The 19659-nt window shown below is 34.5% G+C and overlaps 1 protein-coding gene across 2 annotated transcripts in view; it reads left to right on the top strand.

Moving 5' to 3' along the window:
- The window catches only part of OLA1 (Obg like ATPase 1), a 165190-nt gene extending 146992 nt beyond the window's left edge, over positions 1–18198 (top strand). The window contains exons 9-12 of one of the 2 annotated variants that reach the window (XM_082841291.1): positions 11222–11362; positions 12053–12149; positions 14200–14322; positions 17622–18198. In XM_082841291.1, the coding sequence (XP_082697417.1) occupies positions 11222–11362; positions 12053–12149; positions 14200–14322; positions 17622–17723 (463 nt within the window). In that variant the 3' untranslated portion in view covers positions 17724–18198. The remainder of the gene's footprint in view (positions 1–11221; positions 11363–12052; positions 12150–14199; positions 14323–17621) is intronic. The other variant, XM_082841290.1, reaches the window with a different exon arrangement.
- Positions 18199–19659: the final 1461 nt, after the last annotated feature.

The following is a 19659-nucleotide window of genomic DNA, read 5'->3' as shown; positions in this document are numbered from 1 at the left end:
TTAGTACACATAGTTATTTACTACATATATTTGCAATCATTGTGCTTTCATTCTTTCCAGTTACTTTAATTCTACGGTAACTGTTGAGAATGACCCCACTCACTGATAGGAGACAGCTAAGTTTGGGGGCTAACCTTTGAAGACCTCCTTTGTTCTAGGCACTTTAATACATCAACCTGTGAGGATATATTATTTGTGTTATTGATGATTCAACTGAGATTCAGGAAGCTTAAATGGCTTTCCCAGAACCTTATAGCTGGTATGTGATTAAGCTGGCATTTGAATTAGTACTTGCTTTACTCCAAAATCTCTGCTTTTTCTGTTGATCCTTTCTATCTCTGCAGGAAGGTTAGACATTATAGGATCATAATGTGCAGAATATTCGCACTTTTGTTTTTTATCTTTTTTTTTTTTTTTGCGGTACACGGGCCTCTCACTGCCGTGGCCTCTCCCGTTGCGGAGCACAGGCTCCGGACGCGCAGGCTCAGCGGCCATGGCCCACGGGCCCAGCCGCTCCGCGGCATGTGGGATCTTCCCGGACCGGGGCACGAACCCGCGTCCCCTGCCTCGGCAGGCGGACTCTCAACCACTTGTGCCACCAGGGAAGCCCTGTTTTTTATCTTTATATTCTCAGTTCAGCTTTGGGTTTTTTATTTTTCAGATAATTAATATACACAAAATTTTCCCTTTTAAAGTAGGTTTTAGTATATCCACAACGTGCCACCATCACCACTAGATCCAAAACATTTTCATCACCCCAGAAAGAAACCCTTTGTCCATTAGCTGTCCCTCTCCATTGCCTCCCCCACCTAGCCCCTGGCAACCACTAATCTACTTTCTGTCTCTTTGGATTTGCCCGTTGAGGGTATTTCATATAAATTGAATCATACAATATGTAGCCTTTTGTGTGTGGCTTCTTTTACCTAGTATAATGTTTTTCAGGGTTCATCTATGTTGTAGCATGTATCAGTACTTCATTTCTTTTTATGACTGAATTGCTTTCCATTGTATGGATATACCACTTACTGTCCATCTTTTTAATTTTACCCATCCTAGTGGGTGTTGAGTGCTATTTCATTGTGGTTTTGATTCGTATTTCTCTGATGATTAGTGATACTGAACATCTTAAGTGTTGGCCATTTGTATATCTCCTTGGGAAAAATGTCTGTTCAAATCCTTTGCCCATTTAAAATTGGGTTTCTGCCTTTTTTTTATTGAGTTGTAAGTTTTAATTATTATTGTGTGGTGTTTTTTATTGAAGTGTAGTTGATTTACAATCTTGTGTTAGTTTTAGGTATACAGCAAAGTAATTTAGTTACATATATATTTTTTCAGATTATTTTCAATTGTAGGTTATTATAAGATATTTAATATAGTTCCCTATACTATACAGTAAATCCTTGTTGCATGTCTGTTATTTAATTTTTTTATGTAGTCTCTCTACTTGGCTCTTATCAGATGTATGATTTCCAAACATTTTTCCCCCCATTCTATGGATTGTCATTTCACTGTCTTGACAGTGTCTTTTAGTGCACAAAATTTTTAATTTTGAAAAGTTTGTGTTTTCTTTGGTTGTTTGTGCTTTGGGTGTCATATCTAACAGACTGTTTCCTAATCCAAGGTCATGAAGATTTCCACCTGCTTTCTTCTAAGAGTTTTATAGTTTTAACTCTTACATTTAGGTCTTTGGTCCATTTTAACTTTTGTTTGTGGATATTCACTTGTCTAAGCCCCATTTGTTAACTGTTATTTCCCCATTGAATTGTGTTGGTACCCTTGTCAAAAATAAGTTGACCATATCATAAACTCAACAACAAAAAACCCAAATAACACAATTAAAAAAACGGGCAAAGAACTTGAATAAACATTTCTCCAAAGAAATGTCCACCACAGAATGAATGGATAAACAAAATGTGGTATATACATCCAATGGAACATTATTCGGCCTTTAAAAAAAGAAGGAAATCCTGTCATCTGCTATAACGTGGATGAAACTTGAGGACATTGTGAAGTAAAATAAGCCAATCCAAAAAAAGACAAAAACTGTATGATGCTACTTATAAGAGGTGTCTAAAGTAGGCACACTCATAAAAACAAAGCACAATGATGGTTTATAGGGGCTGGAGGTGGGGTGGAGTGGGTGGGGTGGTAGAAAACAGTGGATATAAAATTTCTGTTTTGTAAGATAAAAAAGTTCTGGGGGTCTGTTATAGAACAGTGAATATAGTCAACACCACTGAGTGGTACACTTAAAAATGGTTAAGATGGTAAATTTTGTGTTATTTTTAACCACAATTACAAAATTTAAAAAAAATCAGGTGATCTAGCCGTATGGGTGTATCTCTGAACTCTAAGTCTGTTGCATTGGTCTATATGTCTAGTCTTTTGCCAGTGCCACATAGTCTGGATTACTCTAGTTTTATAGTAAGTTTTGAAATATGGAAGGGTGAGACCTTTAATTTTGTTCTTTTTCAAGATTGTTTTGGCTATTGTGGGTTCTTTCATTTCTCATATGAATTTTAGGATGGTCATGTCAATTTCTGTACAAAAGGCAGCTGGAATTTTGATAGATTGCATTGACTCTGTAGATGAATTATTAACAATGTTAGGTCTTCTAATCCATGAACACGTATGTCTTTCCATTTGCTTTGATATTTAATTTCTATCAATGATGCTTTATAGTTTTTGTTACAAGTATACTTCTTTTGTTAAATATATTCCTATCTCAGTTTAGTTTTATTTATCATCTATAAGCCTTTCATAAATTTAGACCAGTCTCAAAAAGACTGGATGCTGAAGTTTTCATCACCTTTATGATACTGTATTTCTTTGGCACACTACCACGATGACATGTGTTGTCACACATGCTCTCTCTCTCTCTCCCGCCACGTATACACACGTTCTCTTATTCCAAAGATCTTCTCTATCTTTCCCAATCTGTCAAAGATAGTCTTTTTGATTTTCTTCATCTTCATAAGTAGTCTGGGTATGGAAGTCCCATTTCTGATACCATCTACATTAAAAAATTTGTGTCTGTGATAGTTAAATCAAGATTTGCGGCTCTCCCTGTAAATTTATGTTTTGATTATAGATTGAATCAACCTTTGCACAGAAGTGGAAGAAAAGATAGTTTATCCTGGGGCACCGTGGCCAGAAGTAATTAAATCTCATCTATAGGATCATAATATAGTTGGGAAGTTTTCTTGTAGCTAACGGAGTTTCATAGTCTCAAGCTACAAATATTGATTTATACCTCATGACAACTATTGTTACAGAATATTTCTATGTGTAACGTTTAAGATTAGAATATCAAATTGCAAAGAAATGGCAGAGATTCACAAATAGTGGCTCTCAGACATCAAAGTACAGAGTGTTGTAAGGGTTAGGTGCAAATCCCACTTCTAGCGATCATAAATCTAGGTTTTTTCGTAGAGTCCTTAGATTCACAGGTGGTCTAGAAACTATATTTTGAGAAACACTGCCCTAAAGTATCAAAAAATGTACCTGCTTGGGACCACTTAGTATATGAATGCAAATCCTAACCTGGTAGCCTTGCAAGAGGTAAGAAGCCTGAGATTCAGGGAACATTTTGAAGTTTAAGGTGCTCGTTTTGGTACATTCTCAGAGAACCTTGATGGTTCTGACTTGAATTACAGTAGTTCAAGCCACAGATTTTACCTTGGGAATGAAAATAATCCCACTATACTATGATTTTTTCTTTGTATAGCCTTACCTGAATTAGGTGTACTTCACCTAATGTTGGTATAATTTTTCACTTCACCATTCTAGTAAATGTGCATACCTCCAATGGTCAGGTCAACTATAGCTTACTAATTCCTAAAGGTTGACTCTGGCAGAAGAGACAGATAGCTAGGAAGTACATACTTACTTCTGAGTGTTCATTACCTAATCTTTTAGATTAACTTTCAGCTTTCCTATTTATTGATCCACCCAACATTTATTGAGCATATGCTTGTGCCAGGTACTGTCATAAGTGGTTCTGGAAATATTGCAGTGAACAAAGTATTCAAAAAGTTCCTTTCCCTAATAACTGAGTAAGTGGGTTTACCAATAATGGGTGGAAGATAATAAACTTTAAGAACATATGGGACTTCCCTGGCGGTCCAGTGGTTAAGATTCCGCATTTCCACTGCAGCGGGGCGTGGGTTCGATCCCTGGTCGGGAAATTAAGATCCTGCATGCTGCAAGGTATGGCCTAATTAATTAAGTAATTTGTAAAAAAAGAACATAGTATATCATGTGTGATGAAGAAATAAGTCAGGGTGCAGGAATAGAGAGTGACAGGAAATGGAAAAGGAAAGGCTTCTTTTTTAAGGTGGTGGAAAGTAACATTTAAGCAGAAATCTGAAGTGCCTAAAGATTTCAGCACTTGTATTTGTTCAATTTCTGGCATATGCCATAAAATGGTAGAATTTTCCACCTTAAAAGGATCATTTAATCATTGAACTTCAGAGTTGTTAAAAACAACAGAACTATTTCTTCTGATGAAATCTGTCTGATGCAAAAATCCAGCATATAAGAATGACGCAGCTCTGGTTAAAATGCAAAAGTGGAGGGTCGAGAACCTCCCTATTCTTCCCCTCTTGCTGTCTCCACCATTTGTCCTCCTAGCACCTTGGGAGCTCCTATAGGGAACCCAGAACAATTTGAAAACTACTCAGCAGTTTGCAGGTGGGTAAACTAAAGCTAAGAGAACTTAACTGCCCGTAGTCCCTCGGCTAGTTATTAGTCAAAGCACTTTGCATCCATTATATACCAGCGCTGTGCTAGGAGAGTTCTGTAGATATATCAGGGAACAAAGACAAGTCCCTGACCTCAAGAAGTTTTTATTATAGTGGGAGGAGATAACCAAAAAATAGGCAATTTATAGTGTAGGATGGAGTGTGGTAATAACATCTGTCTGTGTGGAAGCTCGGGGAAAGCTCTACGGGAGCTGGTTTCTTAAAGAATACATTGAATTTAGACCAGTTAAGAGGAGCTGCTATCATATACTCAAATGAAGATAACCCCCAAATGTGGTCATTATCAGTATCAAGATGCTTTTAGCTACAAATAACAAAGACAATCCCAGCATGTAATAGTTAAACCCAAGGCAGTTTGTCTTCAGGTTTGGTTAATTCAGTGTTCCTGTGACAGTTTCAAGCCCAAGGGTTTTTCTCATCTTTCCCTACATCCATTCTTTTGGTCAAAGTATGGCTGCTGGAATTCTAGAGGTAAGATCCAGACATAGTGTCCAGCAGAGACACTCTTCTTTTCCCTTTTTAAGAGCCAAAGGAGCCTTTCAGAATCTTCCTGAAGCCCCTAGCAGGCTTCCTCTCATGCCCTATTGACCAGAACTAGTTCACATGCCCACTCTCAGACAAGTTGCCAGCTGGTGAATGGGATTTCTGTTATTTACACAACGTAATTAGGACTCACCCTGATGTTTTCTCCTGTTTATTCATTGCAAGATAATTTTTAATATAAATTTATTTATTTATTATGATTATTTTTTAGAATTGATTTATTTTATTGATTTATTTTTTTGGCTGTTTTGGGTCTTCGTTCCTGCGTGTGGGATTTCTTTAGTTGCGGTGAGAGGGGGCTACCCTTCTTTGCTGTGCGTGGGCTTCTCATTGCAGTGGCTTCTCTTGTTGCAGAGTACGAGCTCTAGGCACGCAGGATTCAGCAGTTGCAGCACACAGGCTCAGTAGTTGTGGCGCACGGGCTTAGTTGCTCCGCGGCATGTGGGATCTTCCCAGACCAGGGATCGAACCCGTGTCCCCTGCATTGGCAGGCAGATTCTTAACTACTGCGCCACCAGGGAAGCCCTGTGGTATTAATTTTAGTGCAGGTTTCTAGTATTTATTGCCATTTGTAAAATAACTGGATTAATACATAATGTTTTTGTCATCTTTAAGAAGATAGCCTTACCTTCCATAAGCCTTACTCTTTTTTTTTTCTTTTAGAACACTGCAAATTGACATTAATTTGCAGTGATCATGTTTGGAAAATGGAAAAGAAAAATGTGATATCTTAAAGTCATTATTTGGGACTTTGAGCGGTTTTAATAGAAATGGGAGTAAACCTGCAAGGGAGGAGACTAGTGTTTATCAGTGCCCCCTGGATTTTTGGTATATCTATACCTTGAACAACATGAGTGGAACTGGCTTAGTAAAGGTCATGTCTTTAATAACATTGACTGAATCATGCTAAGTCACTGCACGAACCAGCCCTGGATCCTCTGACGTATAAGTTGCCTCATTTTCTGAGTACTGACATATGGCTCTTGCCAGCATTTATATTCAGTCAAAAGCAAGATATCAGTGATTTTTTTTTTTTAAAGTTAAGACTTAGATTCACACAGGAAACCATACAAGGTGTGTATAAGGACCTAATATTACCATATGTAACAATTTTAAAGATTTTAAATCTACTTTGATGCTGGAAAGTAGAATAAGCAGATTTGAGAGAGTTCTGATGTTCAACAAAGATAGCATAAATGGTAATATAACTTGGCTTTAGAGCCAAATTGAGCCATCTTTAAAGGATTTTTAGAAAATCAGAATTTGAGTAGCTGGGGATAGTTGAATGTCTGGATGGGCATGAAGTGTAGAAAAGAATAAATTAAAATTCTTATTAAAGTATATTAGAGAAAACTATTTCAGGAGTTTAAGTTTCAAGAATTTAGTTTTATGCAGAATATCATACCATTGAGATATCATCATACCATTGAGATTCCCATTATAAAGGTAAGAAGTATTGTCTTGTGAAACCAGTCTCAGTTTGGATATGTATATGAAAATAATGTGTGTATGTGCACCATATGTTTGAATCAGGTATAAAATCTATTTCTTCTTGTGGGTGATGGTCAAAAAAAGTTTGAAAGCTGTTGTATTAGGACACAATAAAATGGAGGATTTAACTCTAGTATGGAGAGCTTCCAGTTAAGAGGGTAGACTGAACCAATATAGGGGGCTCCCTTCTTGTTTCTAATATACAGAGACACCAGAGGAAATAACCAGGAAAGATAGTATTGATGATGATGTGATATTTTTAGAACGCGGCAGGACTTGAAAGCAAGAAAAAGGATTCTCTAGGTGCCAGAAACAAAGAGGAAACTCAGTGATAGTCGAAAGTGTACTCAACAGTGTATGACCCTCAGGGAAAACTGAGCTCATGGCTTAGACGCCTTAGTTTCCATATAGGAATAAGACTCGGAGCACAGGCCCAGGCTGCAGGTGCTGGAACAAGGCTCACTCATAAAGCCTAGAAAGAGCTGTCCTTTCCATGATCAGATACTAGAAAATTGCACGCCCCAGCTCCCACCCCTTCTGGAAAAGGGAAGAAACTGTTATTCTCAGGAAACTAGAGACTGGGACTGTACTATAAGAAGAAGCAGGTCAATTTGCATTACCAATGACCTAGTGCAGAAACTCTGTCAAAGTGATCTGGAGCCCAAGACCTTCCATAGGTCTTTCCCCGGAAGAAACAACCACAAAACTACGTCAGCAACCCAGCAGTTGACCACAGATTCTCTTGGAACAAAATGGCTCCTGCCAAATGACCACACATCCAAGAATAACACAGCACATACACAGGAGCCAACGGTTTTGAGAGGTCATAAGCCGATGGCATATGATGGGGCGGTGGGGACAGAGTTATACACAAGAAATTAGAAATAATTAGAGCAGTCTGAAAGGAACTTTTAAGTTAATCTTTTAGAAATCTTGAAAGAGAATAAGAATTCATTAAACAAGTGTAAAGTGTTACCCCAAAAGAACAGGTAGATTTGAAAGAGAAACAAATACAATTTTTAGATAAAATTTGTACCTGGAAGAGAAATATAAACCATGTAAATTAACCCTAGGAAAATCAAATTATGGAATCTGGAATTTCAAGATTGGATAAGAAGGTCAGGTTATAAGACCAAAGGTATATTTGAGACATAATCTTTTAGAAATCTAATGCTAGTTTAATATTAAAGATGTCATTTGTCCAAAGACACTAACAGATCATAACCTGCCAGTGCGTCTCAAAGCATAACCCTTTAGCCTGAAAACTGATTGTCCCTGCTTAGTCTCCTTGCTGTGGAATCATTACTAGGAAGAAAAATACAACTAATGGCAGTTCCTCTTTCCATTTGTCACTCATAAGACTTTGGGGAAATCAGTGTGGCTCTGGCTCCTTATTAGTAATCTCTGGCTTTGTGCAATAATCTATTTATATAAATTTATAAAATGAATGCTCTGAAAGTCTTTACAGTTTAACTCTTTAGGAGTGTACTGTCTTTACTGTTTCTTCTCCCCTCATATAATTTGATATTCTATGACAATATCATTATTATTTTGGTTACTAACAGTTGGATAGTTTTCTTTAGACATTTGCTAACATTTGTGTATGGAGATTACTGTTCAGTCACTTTGACAGAATGTACTTGAAATTGTTTTTCTAGTAGTGGTACTGAGCTCAACTTTGATTTTCCATATCCCTCATGTGCCAATAGCTCACATTTTTTAGATGACTTACTATAGTTTGGGGTATGGTTTGTAGCAATAGAATAGACATCTTTCTGCAAAAGGTAACTGGTCCCAATGGGGTTCAAACTTGTGATCTTGGCCTCATTATCACACTTTTGTAACCATAAGACCTAACAGATATATTATATGTATTTCAGTCTATAATCTTGAAATCAAGTCGTATTTTTAATTACTCAAGGCTTATTTCAAATATGTAATTAAAAATCACTTTGGGACATTTCTCGCTTTTGTTTGATAGTAAAAGTAACAAAAGTAAAGCAGACAGCCAAAGAACCTAACTCACTTTTCATCTTCCCTGTGTTTTCTATGACAGTGAAAGTCACAAAAGTGAAGCTTGCAGGCAAAGACCTAACTCACTTTACGGAGAGTGCTACGGTACCTTTTTCTTTTAGTGAGGCTATAGCAGGTCTGATGTCAGTCACTTTAGAGACCTTTAGACCTCAGTGCTCATTTATTGCTAAAATGTACCAGCTCTGCTTCTGCATTATGAAGATCATCTGTCAACACTTTGAGATATTCTCCTTTGTTATTAAGCTTGTGATGCTCTACACTGTCAGGTTTTTTGCCAATTATAGTTAAGGTACAATGGTGTATTCACCAGATCAAAGTCTCACATTGGCGGTAGAGGAATGATTTGTAAGTCTTTATTCATCTGAATTGTACAATAGAACACCTGAGGAATGCAAATAATCCCTCTGAGGAATCTGCAGGAAAGGCTGTTAAAATGACAGGGTAAAACTATTGTTATTCTGAATTGATGTTTCAGCCAAAGTAATTATTTCTTATCTTGTTGTCTCATAACAGTTCTAGTTTTATTAGTTATGTTGACCATATTTATGAAACAAAATGTGTATTTTATATATATGTTATCCTTTTACATGGGCTTGTTTTATTTTACTTTATTAAATCTATATTTGGTGTGTGATTTTCCTTTTTTTAAATTACATATTTGATTTTGACTTGTATAATAAATGTATGTTACTAAACCATTGATGGTCAATTTTAATATACAGTTTTGTTTGAATACTGTAAGTCTATAAACTAAGTTAGAATCTCATAATGTTATTATAGGAAGAAGTATCAATTTAAATTTTTACTTTTTTCTTTAACCTTTCCTTCATAATTTTAGATAAGAAAATAGCTGGTTTGGATTCCCTGTTTTAAAGGACACATACTTTATTCCAAAATACATTTTTAGGGATTGGTTCGTTATTTTTAGGATGTGACCAAAAGAGGAAAAAAAATATTATGAAGATCAAAAACCACTGATAAATATTAAATAAGTAAATTGTAGGTTAGCCTTGTATAACAAACATGTATGAACTATTGTGTGAATTTTTCATTCCTTTATCCCATTCTACTCAGTAGACCATATTCTTAATTTTCTAGTAACTCTCATCCCTGCCATTTTCTTTGATGGGTGAGTGTTGATGAATTTGTGGTTTAGTTCTTGTGTTTCTTATCCACTGTAGTGACATTTGCATTGTTTATTTATGGATAACTTCCTCACTTTTTTTTACCATGATAGTTATTAAAACCTTGGTCTAAATATGGGAGATAAGTGGAACTATATGAGACTATGATATATATTGAACTATGAAATCCATATCCAGTTCTATACTAAGCTCTATTCCAGAATCATAGGCACATATGCTGTGATTATCTGAGAATAAAAATTAACAATACTAACTGCTGTTAATATTTGTATACTATATGCCTCGCTTTACTTTTCTAGATTCTTTACCTACATCATAATATGTACTGTTATTATCTCCATAGGTGAGGAAACTGAGGCTTAGAAAGGTTTAGTAACCTGCCCAGGAATAAAAAGCTAGAAAAGTGGTAGGATCAGAACCTGGTTAATATACTCACTACAGTTATCTCATTTATGTTCTAACTACCACTTGGCTAAAATACTCCACGTTTTGGAACAGATCACTCAATAATGTCTTTTCAGGTAACACTCGATATCAATTTCCTAACTGATTTGGCTTTCCAAACCCTTTTGCTATTAAAGTACTTTATTTCCTCTGTAGTTCTATTATTCATGATCCTACAAGAGTGAGATTCATAAGAACAATGTGTACACAATCAACTAGGTTTTTGTATATCTATATTTCCAGACTTTTTTTTTTTTTTTTTTTTAATTAACAAAAATCTCCCTCAAAACCAGTGACAACTGTAAAGTCTTGTTAGTCCAAGAAGGAACTGAACCAGGCATATAGATATCTGGGTGGAACAAATTCTGTATTTGTCAGAGCTCTTCGAAATTAGCTGACACTTTTAGGTGTGATTCCTATAAATATAGAACTTTGTGTTTTTGCTTTTTAAAAATATACTTTGTGAAGTAAGGAGAATAATAAATCGTAACGTTGAGGTTTTCAAGGTCACAGTTGTTAATGCTGAGCAAATTTAGTGTAACTGTAAAAAGTTTTAAAATATTTGTATTAGTTCCTATAGATAATGTGTTAAAGTAAAACTAGATTACAGTAAAATATTATGGCGTATACCTGAAGCAATTGCTGCCTGTTAATGCCTTGACCTTGGAAAGCTATACACAAAAAGATGGCATCATAAAACTGTGCAATTCTTATGAATATGTATGTGCTACTTGATAATAATGAATGTGGTACAGTCATGCATGCACTACAAGATAATGTTGTGCCCTTTTTTGTCTACAGGTTGATAAAAATTAAAGAGTGGGTGGACAAGTATGACCCAGGTGCCTTGGTCATTCCTTTTAGTGGGGCCTTGGAACTCAAGTTGCAAGAATTGAGTGCTGAGGAGAGACAGAAGTATCTGGAAGCGAACATGACACAAAGGTTAATTAGCATTCATTTTCCCTACACTTTATTATCAACTATTTCCTTGCAGTAATTTAATTGCTTGCGCTGATAGAATAATAAATGACAGAGTAATTACCATTATAAAGAGGGAATCTTCTCCTTTCTTTACCATGAGACAGAGTGAAAAGATTTATTTTAAATTAAGTTTTTAACTGTCATCTGTCATCTCCGTACAGTGTTTTAATTATAACATAGGTATTAGTTATGTATATTTTTGAGAAGGAATGATCGCCAAAACTCTTTCGTCATGTTCAGTGGGGGAGGGGAAAGGGTGAATCAGTTGCCTTAATTTTTTCCGAGTAACAGTAATATATTGTTTAAACATTGGATTTCAATCAAATAATTTTGCTTTCATGACCCACGTCCTGGAAATAATTGATATTGGAGGAAAATAATCATAGAATGGGTAGATCAAATTTTTCTTTTTTTTTATAATAAACGATTCAAAATGATATGTTCAGACTAGTACAATTAAAACCAATTTTAGAAGGAATTTTTTAGGAATAGTTATGTGCTTTCTGACTTCTTCAAGTGTATTATAAAAGATGAATGGTCATTTACTAATATCTCTAACATTTTCTGCTTGAAATGAATAATTTTAGCTTTGTACTGATCTCTGGCACAATCAACTTATATGTTGAGTGAATTTGTTACATTTTATTTCAGCGCTTTGCCAAAGATCATTAAGGCTGGGTTTGCAGCACTCCAACTAGAATACTTTTTCACTGCAGGCCCAGATGAAGTGCGTGCATGGACCATCAGGGTAAGATTCATACTTATTCATCAGCTATATCCAGTTCCACACTATTGAATTCAGATTGATATCACTGACTTTGAAGTTTGTCATGGTGGCGGTTAGCTAGTCATTACAGATGAGGTTTTTGTCCAGGATAACTTTAATTATTTGTGAGCTGCTGAACAGTGAAAGTGGAGCGGCATTGATTGAGGCAGGTAACAATTGATTCTGCCTATTACATAGTCTGAATTTCTTCATCCTGTAGAATCTGTCTACCCTCCTCCTGTGGTCAGAGATAAGACACACCAGTATTGTGCTTGCTTAATCTGTGTGACTGGGTTTGTCTGCAGTGAAATTGATGTTGCTTTTCATTTTGTATTCGCTAAGTTTGTTTGGGTTGCGGGTGGTTCTTTCCTCCTTTGCTTTGCTCGGATTACATTTTCAGCAATAAAAGCAATATGACATCATTATGCTCTTCATAGATACACAGTTGGGCTCAAAGAGCTAAACTCAATGTGTAATAATTCATGGCTTTTTAAATTTGAATTCATAAAAGTAGTGTTTATTTTTGCAGTGTTTTATATTCAATCTTCTTTAATAATGTGATATGTATTTTAAATATTGATGTATAACTGATTACCACCAGAAAGAATGACTAATTTATTCCCAGAGGACAATAGAAACTGAACTGTAATGGCTTGCTTTTAAATGAAAATATATTGTAATATGGTAGTTACTGTTGAAAAATATTTTGAAATATATGTAATCCGAAATTGTGTTACAGAATATAAAAATAATGTCAGAACTTTTAGAAATACTCAGTGTCTTATTCATTCTTTTATTATGCTTTTTTAATGTATGCTACATGATAAATTTTAGGGCTGCTTTGATTTCTGTTTTCACTGACTACCTTAATTTATTGTTACATCTATTTTGATTTAAGATGGATAGGAACATGGAGTCAGTTGAACATAATGTTAAATGCGTTTTGTGAATGTGAGATTCACTTTTCTTTGATCTCCTCTTTCCTTTGTAAAAAAAAATGTTTGATTGACTTAAAACTAAGGTCCTTTTATATAGACTTACAAAATAATGTCAAAGCAAATCCAGGTTGGTAAACAAATTGCCAGGGTTTATTTTTACTATATATTTTAAAGCCTTAAAACTTCCAAACTTAAGTATGTACGGCAGGAAAGATAACATATTCTGGGCTTGAATATATGAAAGCTGGTTTATTTTAAGACTGATTGTAAGTATCCATGATTTAATGTGCTAAGATATTTAGTCAGGTAAGCATCAGTGAGTAGCCATATTAACCCAATACATCTTTTATTGTAAAAACTGTGCTTTATAGTGTCAGACTCCTTACCACTTTAACATGCTTTATTAAGCAGCCTTTAGGTCACCCATTATTTCTCAAATTTCTTTCCATGGTTGTGTGTGTCTGGAATGTACGTCCTTGTAATTTAACATATGGGGTAATTATAAGACATTTCTCTTCCTGTATCAACTTGAATTTTCCTTTATGATGGTTAGAGGCAGGGTGTATTATGTAAAGTGTTCAAAATTCTATTAAAATTTTATGAGGATTTTAAAATTATTTGCTGAACATATATTGTATGATTTGTTGGAAATATCTTAAAAAATCCCTTTATATATTGATTTTTATATGTTCTTTAGATGAGCTGAAATTTTCAAGGCTTTTTATCTTTTTGAAACCTTTGATAATTCAACTTGAAAGCTATTTAAAATCCTTACTTTTTTCCACTGTGAAGAATAGAAAATCGAAATGCAACCTACGCCGAAACCAGACCACTGCATCTAAATCGATAAATCCGTGGATGACTATTAGGAAAAACAAAGCTACACTTCTTTAATATCTACTGATATGTCTGTGCTAAATCTGCTGCACAGATAGTGCCCAGTGTTGAAAATGTTCTAATTGTATATCTGACATCTTAACTGATATTAAACTAAGTTTAAGTTGAGTCCAACAGCAGATCAGAGAAAAGAAACTCTACGCTTTCAGTCAGTCATCTTAAATGCAATTAGTTTTCTCTGGTCTTTCTATTCAAAGAAAGGGACGAAGGCTCCTCAAGCTGCAGGAAAGATTCACACAGATTTTGAAAAAGGATTCATTATGGCTGAAGTAATGAAATACGAAGATTTTAAAGAGGAAGGTTCTGAAAATGCGGTCAAGGTAAGGAATTATTTTCTAGTTTCACACTTTATAATTTTTGCTAATATGAAGATACTCAGGATTAAAATGAATAACTGTCTTTTAAACTGTGTCAGCATTAGTTTTACTATCAACTGACTGAAGAGCTGTAGATGTTTACATGCTTTTTAGACAATTTTTTAAATGTGTATATTGTCAGTAATTTTGTGGTGTTTTTCTAAAACAAAAAAATTTTTAAAGCTAGCTTTAAGTAGTTATAAATAATTTCAAAGAATTTGTTCACTGATGACCAATGAAAAATTATACTTATTATATTTGATATGTGAAATAGAAGTAGTATGTATATGTTTAACATTAATTCAAAGAAAGCAATATAAATTTAGTTAAATAAAACCTGTTCTTGCTGAACTTCATGGTTGTACGTTTTTTTTTAAAGATCTTTGGGAACTTGATTTGCTTTCTCAACACTAGAGGGCAGGTCCAAAATTGTGCTTTATTTTAGCTAATTAAGTATAATTTGATTTGCATCCACTAATAGTGAAGCTGTGTTATACATGAGTAATAAATGATTTCTTTTAATGTAAATTCTGTTGCAGACTTGATTTTGTTTGACTTTATTAGGTTTACTTAGCAAAGTCCAGGGGGTATGTCATCTCTCATCAATAAATAGATAGGTCAAGGGATTAAACTAACGTTGTAAAAAGGTTTCTTTATCATTAACTTAATTTGTTATTTGAAGACTACTGTAGAAAACGTTAAAGAATTTAAAGAGGTCTCTTGTGTTTACTATTTCATAATTTCAAAGGAATGCAAAAAAGTTTATTTCAAGTTTAGGTTATTCTCACTGTTATCATTGGAAAGATCATACTGAACAGCAGGACTATAATAGAATTGTTGGAACACCAGGAAGAGAAGGGAAAAATCTTGGTATAATTGGTTCAATGTGGAATGAGAGCTATTTTGTTTTTTAAAAAGGAATGAAAGAAGTTACAATTTACAACTAAACAAAGTCATTAACTTTCCAATAGTGTCATCTGTGTCGATAGATAAATATGCAAATATAGTGTATTAAGATTGGACTTTGTCAAGAATACTAATTAGACTTGAAAAATCTCAGATTATTTTTCAACATGCTACATGATGCTGGCATATATTTTTTTCATAAAGATGATTAAAATAAGGATATTTTTCTATTACTAGAATTCAGAAATCAGCTGCTTCTTTTTTATACTCTCAGGGGATAAGCCTGTTTTACCAACCCTTAATAGATGTCTATGTTGTAATAAACTTGAAGATATATAAATTGTGAATACTTCCTTTAACAATACAGGGAAATTTTTTAATATACAATAAAATAATATTGCCTACTTGTAGAAATGCTTAACACTAACTGGGAGCTTTTATACAATAAATTGGAAAAGATTGACCTCTGGCTTTTCAGCTTAGAATACCATGATGTATTTTATGTGGTTTTTAATCTCCAAAACTAACATTTCGAAATTTGAACTACAAATAAAATGAAGCATTTATGAATTTCTTTTATTCAACAAATACTTACTTGCACATCATCAAGTAGATTTTAGGTTTGAGAGCAAGATTGTGTATATGTGTATGTATGTATATGTATTTCGAACACCAGTACAGCATAACTAATTTAATGCCAGTGTTGTGAACTATATACTGAATAGCTCTGTGTGGGCTTTGTAGTCTACAGGGATATCACATTATTAGCAATCATATCTGCTTAGGCAAAGCTGGCTTCTACAGATGGCTGCTTTCAAGTGCAAATGAACTGGTTAGACGTGTCTTGTTTAATACATACTCAAGATTCACAAATGGGTATTGATTTTTTTTTTCAACCAGTGTTTCTGATAGCAGTGGAAATGGATTAAATGGTCTCTAGAGAATTTAAAGGAACACTGTCACCTTTAATTAGTAGTAAACTTGAGTGATAACAAAGTATATAAACTTACATTAATATGTCATGTCAATATGTATTTGATTTAAGTTGTCTATATAGTTTTATAACATTGGACTTTAGATTCTCAAAACAAGTAGCATATGGCCTTCCATACATCACAGCTTTACAAAAATCACGTGTGTGTGTGTATGCCTTTTAGAATGTTAGGGTATACTGGCTTTTTAAAAATTAGCTTCATTTTTAAAAACACTTATTACTAGGTGTTTTTTTATATGTGGTCTAGATAATTGAAATATGCTTACTAGGGCTCTATGAGCTGGTTTGTTGATTTTAACCTCAGATGTATGATCTTTCTTAGTCTTGTTTCTAATTAGTATAATTCCATTTGACTTTGAACATTCTTATCAATATCTTCGAAGGGAAGTACTAATCTGTTGGGCAAACGTTTCGTGTTCTCAGTAAATTCCAACAGAAGTAAAATACTTTTGAGAATTTTTTCCAAAAGATCATCAAGTCCTCAATGTTGAGTGGTCAGTGTGGGGTCATGTGGGACTGGGTTGGTTGTGTGCAGTGTTAAGTGAGAATATGTAGATGTTGAAGAGCCTGTTGTGCTGAGGATGCAGTGTGTGTGCTGTGCCACGGGGTGAACCTGGGTCTCTGTAACTGCCGCTTGTTTATGTTAGAATTACCGGAGGATTGCTGTCTTGATCTACATGCCAGCGGGTGAAATCAGTTGCTTTGCTGACTAATTTACAAGTGGAAAGTATATCTGTCTTTGCAGTTCCAACCTATTAGAGTCTGCTTATAACTAGGGCCATTAGTCAGTAAACTTCTTTGTGTTCAATTCTAGTATACACCACTATGTATTGTCATTGTCAAGATCAAATTAAAAACTACAAAGAAATAATTTAAAATCTGTACATGACAGTTGATAATGGTTTTCTTTGTAGCAAGCTGTCTTTTTGGCATCACCAGTATCACCAAAGAATTTCTTTAAGCAAATAAAGCAGCTTTAACCTAGTTATATAATCTTTTTTCCTGCCTGGTTTGATCTGTTTGTTACAGTGACTTGCCGGATGTTTGCAGACACATCAGAAATGTACCATAAACACCATGTAATGAAACTTAATGATATTGGTATAATTACATTTATGTACCAACAATTTAGTGGAGAATACATTATGATTATGTATGTATGGAAAATCTAGTGCTGCCCAAATCAGGAGTACTTTGCTCCTCTCCAAGTCTAGTCTTGAACTTGTGTGCCTTCCTGTATTTCTTTTTTTTTTTTCCTTTAATATGACCCAAGAAGTATAATACTTTTTGTGTGTGTTCCTACCATTTACCTTATATATTTAATTGTAAAAAAACTCATTTCCTCTGTGTTTCCTGTTTACAGGCTGCTGGAAAGTACAGACAACAAGGCAGAAATTATATTGTTGAAGATGGAGATATTATCTTCTTCAAATTTAATACACCTCAGCAACCGAAGAAGAAATAAATTTTAGCCATCACTCAGATAAACGTACAACTTCCAAAAGGCATATACTTTTTTTTTTAATTAAAATTTCTGAAAACTGAAAGGGCAAATAAAGTTGGGGGGATGGGAATCTTCTACAAACAGAATTATTTTTATTTGTTTTAAAATTAAAATACTGTGTACCTCCAATGAAGTGCAAGTTCACTAAATGTGAACAGCTTTCCTTTTCACGTGATTAAGACCCTACTCCAAATTGTAGAAGCTTTTCAGGAACCATATTACTCTCATGATACTTCATTAATCTCCATCATGTGTGCCAAGCCTGACACATTTGACAGTGAGGACAATGTGGCTTGCTCCGTTTTGAATCTACAGATAATGCATGTTTTACAGTACTCCAGATGTCTACACTCAATAAAACATTTGACAAAACCAGCCTTGGTGTGTTTGGGGATGTCTGTATTGACTGACTGTGGTGTGCTGAATGCGATACGGCACCTGGCGGTGGCTGATTACAGAATTTTAAGGCGTGTGTATGACACAGCAACTAGCTTGTGGGGCAGCTGCAATTGTATCTTAAAAGTGGGTCTTTCATAGGAATCAGAAGAATAGTATACCAGGGATTTGTCTCAAGAAAGTTAATTAATTTGTAGATGGACATTTATAAAAAGATGATGGTAATGATATTACAGAGGATATAACATAGGTGACTGTGACCAAAAAGAAAATAATGCTGGAAAAAAATTCTGCTTCAAAAATTAAAGGATTTTTTTTGTTGTTGCTGTTGTTCTGACCATACTGAATAGAATGTTCATTTTTAATCATTCCTTTGAAATTATGAAATTATTGTGAAAACTAACCCTTTCATATCTGGTGGGTTATATTTTTGTTTCAATTCAGTAGTGAGTGTAAAAAGTTCATTACTAAAAAGGTTAGACCTTGAAAATTACAAAACTTCTTAAATACTTGCTATTAAAATATGTTAAGACCAGTTGAAATTTTAGTATGTATAAGTTAAGCACTTTCTAAAATTGTAGCAGAAAGTTCTGAAAGAAAATAATGATAAAATAGTTATCTGGAGATCATTTGCCGCTTAGCCGCCTTCTTTTATGATGACAGTTTTAGAGTTTCCTCCTCCCTGAACCCTCCCATTCTCTCCCATTTCACACTCCTGCAAGACTGCCCTTGTCCCCATCCATGGCCCTTTTGTGCTCCTCTGTGATCAGAAGACCATTGCAGTGGAGTGCAGACTCCCACCTAGGCCAGCCCTTGCCTCTCTACTGTGTTACTTGGTTACACTAAAGATAAGGAAGTTTTAAAACACACACATAAATTTAACATTGAAAGTTACTTAATGTAGCACAAAAAGCAAGAAAAGAAATGATTTTAAAGGCAATTTGCTCTACAGAGGAAAGGTTGTTTAAAGAGGATTCAATTGAGTAATGAATACAGTTTAGAAGCTCTTTAGTGAGTATGTTGTTTTTGAGAATCAAATAGTGATATTCTTTTGCTAACATAAAAATTAGTAAACTTCAGCAGGGAAATAAGAATAAAATGAAGTGAAAAGTTGTTTTTTTATTTTTAAGAACTAAGTAAAACATAAATGAAACTCAGGTACAGGTGCAGTTAACCAAGTTTGCAGTGAAAATTCCTGCTATATTTCTATACTGGAGGAATGTAGAGATTAGTGGCTTGTTAGGGGTGTCAGCAGTATAAGAAAAAAGCCAATCTCTTGCTTTTGAGTCCTTTCCAAAGTAAATTGCATAGACTTCTTAAAGAAGTTTGGAATCTCATTAAAAATCCTTTAAGATTGTGTAATTTTACTTTCTCTAATTTCTAATGTGATAATTGCATATTGTAGAACAGAACCATTAATAAGAGAAAGGAATTAGTTTTGAGGTAACTGCCTTTATTAGGGGCTGAAATTAAATGCTAAAGATGTTTAATTTGGTTAGAA

The sequence above is a fragment of the Leucopleurus acutus genome (assembly GCF_964270905.1).
Source record: "Leucopleurus acutus genome assembly, chromosome: 6".
Classification (NCBI taxonomy): Eukaryota; Metazoa; Chordata; class Mammalia; order Artiodactyla; family Delphinidae; genus Leucopleurus; species Leucopleurus acutus.
The sequence above is the reverse complement of the archived record's forward strand: the minus strand, read 5'-3'. Positions and strand labels throughout refer to the sequence as shown.